This window comes from Mytilus edulis, chromosome 2 (assembly GCF_963676685.1).
Source record: "Mytilus edulis chromosome 2, xbMytEdul2.2, whole genome shotgun sequence".
NCBI lineage: Eukaryota > Metazoa > Mollusca > Bivalvia > Mytilida > Mytilidae > Mytilus > Mytilus edulis.
In genome coordinates this window covers 22,127,496-22,138,281 of record NC_092345.1, presented here as the reverse complement: position 1 = coordinate 22,138,281, position 10,786 = coordinate 22,127,496, and the positions used below count along the sequence as shown (strand labels likewise).

At 32.8% G+C, this 10,786-nt stretch overlaps 1 protein-coding gene across 1 annotated transcript; it reads right to left on the bottom strand.

Annotated features, from left to right (window-relative positions):
* Positions 1-1,448: 1,448 nt before the first annotated feature.
* Positions 1,449-6,379, bottom strand: LOC139511731 (selenoprotein F-like). The gene is made up of 4 exons (XM_071298773.1): positions 6,244-6,379; positions 4,697-4,876; positions 3,043-3,106; positions 1,449-2,484 (listed from the first exon to the last, which is right to left on the bottom strand). The coding sequence occupies exons 1-4, from the start codon at positions 6,286-6,288 to the stop codon at positions 2,306-2,308; spliced, it is 468 nt and encodes a 155-aa protein (XP_071154874.1). The 5' UTR covers positions 6,289-6,379; the 3' UTR covers positions 1,449-2,305.
* Between the last annotated feature and the right edge of the window lie 4,407 nt (positions 6,380-10,786).

Genomic DNA, 10,786 nt, shown 5'->3' with positions numbered 1-10,786 from the left:
ACCTTTCAAAACTCTTATTATTTGTAAAACTTGCGTTTTGAAAACCAATGTTTCATCCACCCATTCAAATCAACAAAAACCTACAGCTTTCATCTCGGATACTGCCAGTCATATAATTGTTCAGACCGGTTCAAATTGAAAAATATGAAGAGGAGAAATCTCCTTTTGACAATTTATTTGGGTAACAAAAGTCAAGAAGCCATCATCTTGGGCAATATACTTCATTATACATCAGTACACTCAGCTTCATCTTTACTTCAAATATCAGTCTGCACCTATCATCTCTTATTGCTTAATTAATGTAGCATGATCTCGGTATTGGTGAATTAATTTCTGAGAAATGTTCTATACAAGGCATACAATATCGTGAGATTAAATCCATCGATATTGGATACACAACTCCAAAATACTGATAGATTCAGTCAAGGATTATGACATGCATTGACATTGACGCTATAAAACAAGACGTTGGCACTCTTTCTGTGTGGCTTAAGGCTGTGAGGTCAATGAATCAAATTTAAATAAAAAACACCTGAACAGGTTTATGAATACATGATACATCGAACTTTAAAGACTAAAATTTTGAAGGAAAAAAAACTGTCCTACTCCCTTGTTGCTGTCCAAGCAGATAAAAAAAAACATCGTTTTTGTGAGTACAGCGGTAAATCACATTTCCTAAAGGAATAAGAAATTGACAATTTACTTGGTAACCTCAACATATACCCCAACAACAGTCGCCAAGGAAGAAATCCTGAATAATCAAAGATATGTTCTATGATCCTCTGAAATTTTCAACCAAAGATGAAGAACTGAGTTTCCTTGGTTGTATTGGATACCTTAATTACACAAGTATCCTAAAAAAAACTTTATTTTGATGGATCTTCAAAGTGAACCAAAATCCTCTTCCTCAGTTATCAACATCAATTTTATCCGCAATTAAAGTCGGCCTTCATCTTATTGTGAAACTACCTTCTCTAGAGGGAGAATGAATTGTAGCCTCAGGAACAAACCATTCATTTCACAGATTTCAGGGTACCCATAATCTTGGAATTACCTTCATGTACACTTGAAATCAAAATACATTGGGTGTTTTAATTTTTTTTTAGTAGAAGATTGTGAATTTAATATAAATGCAAGGACCAAGACACTTGCTTTACAAAATAGACATTATGCCATGCCCAGTCCCGGTACAACGATTTTGACAATCACTGTAATATGTAATGCACATAATGAAAAAGTCAAGCAAAATGGTCTTATTTCTTTCTGATCCAATGTCCTGCCTTTAAATTATCTTGGTTAGTATCATTCTGGGTATCTCATTTCAGCTTTCATGTACCTCTGGGGCTTTAATGGCCTTCCACTTTCCACTTTAAATTTTTGACAATGACATAATTGCAGGAAAACACAGCAGCTGGCATACAATATGAATAAAGGTTAAAACAAAAGCCTTTTTATCAAAATAGCTTTATTAGATTTTATACATTGGCCTTTAGTATTAGACATAAGACAAACATTTCATATTTTCTTGTATTGCTTAATTCCTTCTATACCCTCCGGTCAAACATGCCACAAGGCTTTATTGTCAGACCTTCATACTAGAGGTTAACATAACACATAAAAATACAAAAGATTTATCCAATACCCATACCATGAAATTGTGAAGGCACTTCTAATGATTTAAAGAAATGATGACTTCACTGCGTAACTAATAAATTAGCAATAATCATATAGAACAAATATCCAAATGAAGAATCTATATCATTCATCTTTTACTCAAAAATAATAACAATCATTTTTCTTTTAGCTGTTGCTGTTCTATATTTAAACACCTGAACTGCTTTTAAGGAGTATACATCAAAAATAAACTCTTAGAACCTTATGATTATTGACCAATTTCGGACAAAATTTTAAAATGCTGATATTGAAAAAATATCTGATTTAGAGTAAGTTTACACAAAATTCTGTGGTGGATATTTAAGTAAAAATATAGTATATTTATCTATTTGACAAAATCTCTATAGACAAATAAAGAACTATATAGGATTACGAAATTTCAATAATTTTAAGCTACATTTTGTACTAAAACTTTTTTTCATTTTTTACATCATTTTAGCAAATAAGGCATTCTAAATTAATATTTTTTCCAAGTGTGCTAATGAAAACAAATACTGAAAGATAAAAATGATGTTTTGACATATTTGGAATGAACAATACAATAACAAAAGAAACATCAACTATAATAAATTTTCGTACCATCTCTCATACTGTCACACATTCAACCCTTAATACACATCATGCTAGCATATTAATCCTTTAATCTTTCTTTAAAAAAAGCTTCTACAGTATCTGTGTCCCATTTTTCTATACCTAGCGTCTCCACAACATTTTTACTCTCATCCAGGAGTTTTATCATGGGATCTGCTCCTCTGATATAACGGATTGTTAAACCAGGGAACTGATTTGGGCGGTCACTCTTCACAAATGCTACAAAATAAATGAATTCATTACATGCCATTCTTTAATATGTGAATATAAGATATTAAATCTGTGCTTTTAACTACTATGTAGGATCAAATTATACTACAAATGTACATGTTTTCTGATCAATTAAACAAATCTAACATTGGAATTTAAAGATTGATGATTCTGGGTTATCTACCTGTTCATGTAATGGACTACAGAAAATATGCAAAGAAAGCCACACTTTGGTTGTTTTATATATATTTCTGAGCTGAAATATATATCTTCAAATATTTAAGAGAAATAATCTTAGATCTATTTCCCCAGCAATATACATATAGAATGGACTGAAAAATGTCTCCTCAGAATATATTTCTAGCCTCTAACAGCCAGTTTGTGAATGTGTGAATATGTTGTGGGATGTAAAAAAGTGTGTATTACACAGGAAAATCATACAGATGGTAACTTTGAATTCATATATGACTTAATACTAGAGCACATTTAATATTAATTTCAACAAAAGATTGATCAATCCACACTAAAAAAAAAATAAGAAAAAAAAGTGAATAAGATAAAACAAACCTTGCACTTGTGGGTACCGCCCCAATTTTCATCCACAGATATGGAGTTCTGCATATGGATGTACCTAAAGAAAATAAAAAAAACACAAATTATAATACCTTTTTTGCCAAAAGTAACATGATTTATATTAACAATATTTGACTTCCTTTAAATTTTATAAACAAAACAAACTAGGTTTTATTTGATCAAGGAATGTTTTCTTGAATCAATCATAAGCAGGGTTGGCAAAGTATTACCAGCCCGGGAAAACCCAGGCGGGAATTCCCGGGTTTTCCCGGACTGGGCAATACTCCCAGAAATGGGTAATACTGGGTAATACTGGGCAATAAGACTTTTTAAGCTTATTTTAACACAAAATAGTAAAGTCTTGTTGTAGTTTCATAGTATTATAGCTAAATATATACATTTTATACAGATAACCATTGAGAGTCATGTTTCTAGAAGATTGAAAATTCAATTTCATTCTTTTCTCCACTACTTCTATGTAGGCAGAATACAAAATTTGAATATTTTAGGATTATTAATACCTTGTTAATTTCCATGTATTGTTTCAACTATCCAAACTTTAAAAAAAAAATGCATTTTATAGCAGTGTTTATGTGAATTATAAATTGAAATGTCTATGCAATCATATTGCTAAATAAACACCCTACAGGGTCAAGTCATTAACCCTTATAGAAATGAAAAGGCTGAATATTGTTATATAAACATATCAATGTCCTAATCTGAATAATTACTTATCAATTAGTGATATACATTTGAAAAATGAATTCTTTGAATTTGTGTTAACAGTTTGATCAATCTAGACGAGAGGGTGATTTAATAGACTTTCAGAAGAGAATTATTGATAATGGCCTTTTCCATTAATATTTGTGTAATGTGTGCCTACATGTTTACTTGTTTTATAGTTGCAAGAATAGTACTTTTTCAAATGTATATACACTTGAACTATCACTCTCAAACAAGTAAACTAAGTTATAAATCAAAATGTGTTTATAAATATCTTAAATGTATTGCAATTGAGTTTGATCACTGAATCCTCTTTAAAATTCAGGCCAGTATTTTATTTTACCCAGTATTGCCCAGTATTACCCATTAAAACCCAGTAATGATTCATAAGGCATGTAGGTTTATGCAAACTCAGAAATAAAACTAAAATTGATGCAAACAATAAATTTGCTATATATTCTGAAATACATACAAAGTCACAATTGTATAATTTTTTTTATAAACTTAAAATATTGACTTCTTTTAAAACTCTAGCAACAATAACATGAATCAGTGAGCATGTTCTTTAATAATGGGCTTTGCTCATTGTTGAAGGCCGTACGGTGACCTATAGTTGTTAATGTCTGTGTCATTTTGGTCTTTTGTGGATAGTTGTCTCATTGGCAATCATACCACATCTTCTTTTTTATATTGCACTGTTAAAATCAATTTAAAAGAATGTTGATGTTCATTTCAAGGTGTATTCAAAGTTTGGGAAGTTTGGAAAGATTTTATCAAGTACATAGCTGTTAAAGGATTAAAAGAGGTATTCATATCAGCCATACTAGACTAGCATTTACAATGTATTGGTGTTTTGGATGCCAGTCCAATCTAAATATAAATCTTAGGACTTAATTTGTACTTCAGAAATTCATCAAAAACTCACTTTTAATGTATTACTGTCACTTTCATCCTTCTGGCAACAATTGGAACAGGATTCTGTCAACTGAGACAGATTAAACTGGTCCAACTCTTTACACTGTGAACATACCAAACTTGGTGCAAACCCCAATGTCCTGCATTCGTCAACTGACAGCAGACTACTTTTTACATCATCAAAATACAACTAGAAAAAAATAATAAATTAATTATAACAATAAATAGCATTATTAGGTATAGGAATTAACTAAGCTCAAGCAATTAATCTCAAAACATTTTATAAATTTTAAGATTTTATAAATACATGTATTTTCAAAAATATATTGGTATAGCCATCATTTCATGAGGTATGTGTAGCTAAGGTGCATTTGTACCTAAAAACCGAAATATCAATACCATGAATACACCTTATTGCTTTTTGGAAATCTGTGATGGTTGACCTGAGAATCTGCGAATCTGGGTCCAATCGCACCCAATCACGTTCGTCCCCTTTCACTTTCACACCCTACACATTCGCGCCCAATTTTTATTTGTTTGGTGTTTAATAACTTTGTAATCAAGGTTAGGCAAGTGTATTCCTATAAGTGTATTTGTTGTCATTGTCTAAAATAAAAGTGAGACAACATTGGGGTTTTTTTTGTGGTGAATAAATCTTAATCTTGTTTTGGTAAGTGTATTACTAACTTTTATTTCATTGTTTAAAAAAAAATGAGACTCTGACAACGTATTTTTGTGTTGAATATGAATCATGTTTTGGTTAGTGTATTGCTATAATTTTTTGTTTCATTGTTTCAGATCAAAGGGGCCAAGATGTTAAAATCTTTCAAAGTTGTGGTTGTCATTTAAAATCTTCAATGTTTTACTCATACCAAGCTAAATTTATGTACATGTAGTATTTACATCAAATCAATTAAAAAAAATCTTGATATTCTAATTATTCAACTGGAATTTGATTTAAATTTGGGTGCGAACAGACCTTGGGTGCGAACATGCGAGCGTGTAGGGTGCGAAAGTGTGTTGGCTCCGAACGGACCTGATACCGAAAGTGCACTGATTGAATCATTGACTTCAAACAACAATCACATTTCCATTGTGATAAAATTTATAAAATTAATACAAATGTTTTAAAATCGGGTAAATAGACCCAATGAAAATACATTCTTTGGCCAAAGATACCAATAATAAATATGTAATTGGGGCAAATGCAACCCCATCCCACAGAAATAAAGACATAATGACTAAAGTCAGAGAATGACACTAATAATTGGTAAACATAAAATGTTCAAATGATTAAAACAAAGTCTATACCTTGTAAGTAGTATTTTTAATTTACAACTGCAAAAGTATGCATGTGTTACAATAAAGTGGAGTTTAAAACACGTGGCATTCTGACGTTTCATTAGAACTCCCGGGTTTATGTACATGCCGGCTAAGAATACAGCTTTAAATAAATATAGTTGTAATATGACATTTGTAATTTCTGGTGCCTGTTTATTGGTCCCATATTTTATCGTAAGAATAAATAAAAGACAAAGAAACACAAACGTTCCTTACCAAAATAAAGAAAAAGGAGCATAATAGACCTGGAAGGTCCGTCATTTTCAAAACCGGAAGTTTTTATCCTCACAGTTGACAAAATTAGGAGATCAATCCCGTGTACGTACCAGATTATTGTTCTGGTGAGACGGTCGACTCGACTCCGACTCGAGAGAACAGTGTTGTTTTCTTTCGTTTAGTTATATACCTTTCTACAAGAGCCCGATCGTCAGTTTTACTTAAACAACCAGAAGCAAAAGGGGCATAAGTGCCTTGTGCCCTTTTTTTCTTTTTTTTGACAATCTGAAGTCATGACGTCACATTATTATTTGATTTTATAAACGTCTTAAAGCAGCTATTCAAATTACTTTTTTAAATTAGCACACTGATAATAAAGACAAAAAAAAGTTAATCAAAAATATCAAACGAAGTAAATAAGTTAGGCCGTTAGTTTTCTCGTTTGAAGTGTTTTACATTGTAATTTCGGGGCTTTTTGTAGCTGACTATGTGGTATGATGGGCTTTGCTCATTTTTGAAGGCCGTACAGTGACCTATAGTTGTTAATTTACGTATCATTTTGGTCTCTTGTGGAGAGTTGTCACATTGGCAATCATACCACATCTTTGTTTTATATAAAAAGAAAATATCAGATATATTAAAACAGAAATAGAAAATAATTCCCCCTCTGCATATATCGATCAAGAAGAAGATTCAAAGCAATTTCTCTAGTGTTTAAATGCGAACTATGTGCCAACCGGCCAGTATGCCACAAAGTATATCACCCCATCGATCATTTTAAGCAAAGTACATTAATTCAATTATTAATCTGCCTAGTTTTAGTAGAGACATATATAACGTTTTATATGTCTCTGGTTTTAGACATTTGCACTGTTGTTTAAGAGGCATGAGAAGGATAGCATAAATTTGACAGCCAAAATCAAAATGTTTCTCTTACACAGCGGCCATGATCGAAACCAAATAAAAAGACCAGTGATTCATGTACGGTTTATCATTCCTTAAAAGTTAAAATTGAATACTAGTATGTAGTTTTGAAGTTGAAAATGTGAAAAGTTTATACACGGCAACACAAAAACATCAAAATTACTACTTTGAATGAAACCATAAAGAAAATGGAGAAGATATCAAATGGAGATAAAAATAACCCTTCGAAACTGATTTGACGACTTAAATTTTCCATTTGGAATAGCTTCCTTGTAGAAACAGAAACATTTCACTCTATCATGCAAGGAAATCATGCACAGGAATGAATTTAAATTCCGGATAATTTCTTAGCAACTTATACAATTCACGAGTAGGTGGTGTAACTCAGTGGCGGATCCAGAAATGTTCAGGGGAGGGGTCACTGATTGCAATGAGAGGGGGCGCTTCAGTGATTGATCAATCTCAGGGGCGGATCCAGCCATTTTAAAAAGGGGGGTTCCAAACCCAGGACAAAAGGGGGGGGTTCCAACTATATGTCCCCATTCAAATGCATTGATCGGCCAAAAAAGGGGGGTTCCAACCCCCGGAACCCCCCCCCCCCTGGATCCGCCAATAAATCTATATCTGAGATGCGGACTTAACCACGAAAATTTATCCTTGTTCAATGATCTTCAATGGCAATGAACAAGGATAAGTTTTCGTGGTTATTTGTTCCATGAAATAAGGTCGTGGTCAAGCCATAAGATTTATTTGTATATCCTTTCGTGCTTATCAGACTTATCATTATGGATTTTTTAAGGTTACGTGTTCTTAATCAAAGGTTACAACGAAAATCGTTATTAAAGAGCAATAACTCCAATAAGTCACCAGCTGATTTTGGCCTTGCAGACTTATTTGTAATTTAAATCTTGTCTTGCTGGTAATTTTGGTTATTCTTAAGTTTCCATCTATTATAGTTACAAAATCATAGGCAACCAGGTGCTCCGCAGGGCACAGCTTTATACGACCGCAGAGGTCACTGAAACCCTGAACAGTTGGGGAAAGTATGGACACAACATTCAAGCTTGATACAGCTCTGAATTTGTATTGTGATCAAATTCTTGACATAATATGAGTTTCTGATACAAAACAAATGTCAAGATCTTACAATATAAAAATAGAAGATGTGGTGTGATTGCCAATGAGACAACTATCCACAAAAGACCAAAATGACACAGATATTAACAACTATAATAGGTCACCGTACGGCCTTCAACAATGAGCAAAGCCCATACCGCATAGTCAGCTACAAAAGGCCCCGATAAGACAATGTAAAACAATTCAAACGAGAAAACTAACGGCCTTATTCATGTAAAAAAATGAACGAAAAACAAATATGTAACACATAAACAAACGACAACCAGTGAATTTACAAGCTCCTGACTTGGGACAGGCACATAAATAAATAATGTGGCGGGGTTAAGCATGTTAGCGGGATCCCAACCCTCCCCCTAACCTGGGACAGTGGTATAACAGTACAACATAAGAACGAACTATAAAAATCAGTTGAAAAAGGCTTAACTCATCAGATGATTATGCAATATTGTACAATTAAAGATTTCTTCTTCAAACTTTACAAAAATTTGGAATTTGAGAAATTTGGGGGGGGAAATTGAAAACTTCTACCCCCCCCCCCCTTTTTTTGGCAATAAGTCCAAAACCTGACATTTCTTTATACATTATTTACAGGAAGTATAAGGGAGGTAAATCCGAACATACCAAACATTGTATGTTAACTGTTTTTGATTTACCTCCCTTACACTGCTTTAAAATTGTCTTAACTGTCCTTTGAAAAGAAAAAAACCTAGTTTCCCCCCTTTTTTGCCCCTAATTCCAAAACATTTTGAGCCAACCCCCCCCCCCCCCCCCACCCCCACCCCCACCCCCACCCCCCCCAAGTCATTACTAACCATCCCTTAATGGTATGGAAACTTGTGATATAATTTCAGAGCGATTCATCCACTTAAACACAAGTTATAGTTTGATAACTACATAAATGGTTATTTTGGGCCCCCTTTTTGGCCCCTAATTCCTATACTATTGGAACCATAACCCCAGAAAACAATCCCAACCTTTCTTTAGTGGTATTGAACCTTCTGGTAAAATTTATAGAGATCCATTCACTTAATCTAAAGTTAATGTCCTGAATACCTAGTTTTCCCCCTTTTTTTCCCCCTAATTTCGCCTTCAGTTTTAGCCCCTAATTCCAAAACATTTTAAGCCATAACCCCCCCCCCCCCCCCCCCCCCACAAAGTCATTACTAACCATCCCTTCATGGTATGGAAACTTGTGATATAATTTCAGACAGATTCATACACTTAAACACAAGTTATTGTTTGAAAACTACAAAATTGCCTATTTTGGGCCCCCTTCTGGCCCCTAATTCCTAAACTATTTAGACCACAAAATCAATCCCAACCTTTCTTTAGTGGTATTTAACCTTCTGGTTAAAAATTGTCCGGGAACTAATGTGTCTTCGGACGACGACGACGCAGACGACGCAGACGACGACATGATACCATTATACGACGCAAATTTTTTTTTGCGGTCGTATAAAAATGCAAAAGAATTGATGATTTTGGTCATTTTTATTTATTTGTAGATCTTGTCTGGCTGATCATTTTTAATATTAAAAGTTTCTCTGTATCTGGGTCATTCTCAAAAAAACATGCAAAACTATGTTAGTGGGTCTTTTTAAGTTTTAAATAAAATTTAGTGAAAAAATCTTAAAAGTAAGTAAAAGCTATATCATACATGTAATTGAAAATAGTGTCCATGGTGTACCCTTATACAAATCGTTTTTTGAAAACATTTCCTGAATTTTGAATTATGAAATATATTGATTATAGAAACATGCACCAGGAACAACATATAGAATATGCGAATGGAGCACTTATTTCGTAACTAAATCTTAAAATTCACCTTAAATCATTGGTGTTACTGTCAATGGTGAGACCATTTTGATAAAATAACACCATTGACCAGTTTAGTAACACCACTGAATATATCATGACAATCAGCATTGTTTTGTGTTTCTTTCATGCCTAACAAGCGAAACATCATATTGTTTACGAAAAACAATACTTATTTAAAAATGTTTTAACAATATCATGTATTACTTATACAGAGTTTTCACAAACTGGTGTATGCTGGTAACACCAATGACACTATTTAGTAACACTATTGACATTTTTAGTTATTGATGTTATGTTAAAATATATATAATTTGAGATTTTTTAGCCTAAGAATAATTTTTTTCTTTTTTTCTTTTGCTCAGTGTTCTTGGCTCTGTGTTCAGAACTTAATAAAGGTAAAATTTGAAATGTGATGTCAATGCATGGTGATACTTTTGTGTCATTGGAGTTACTGAAGGGTCAGTGGTGTTACTATATAAAAATGCGACATTTTTTTAATTTTCATTCATAAATATAAGTGCTTTTAGGTCGTGTACGAAGGATTAGGTATATTATTATCATTTAATCTTACACAATTCACATATATTCATTTTAAGTGCATATTTTAGTATTTACAACGGCCATGATTAGGACAGCCAACTTTTTTACGACAATGTATTCTGAA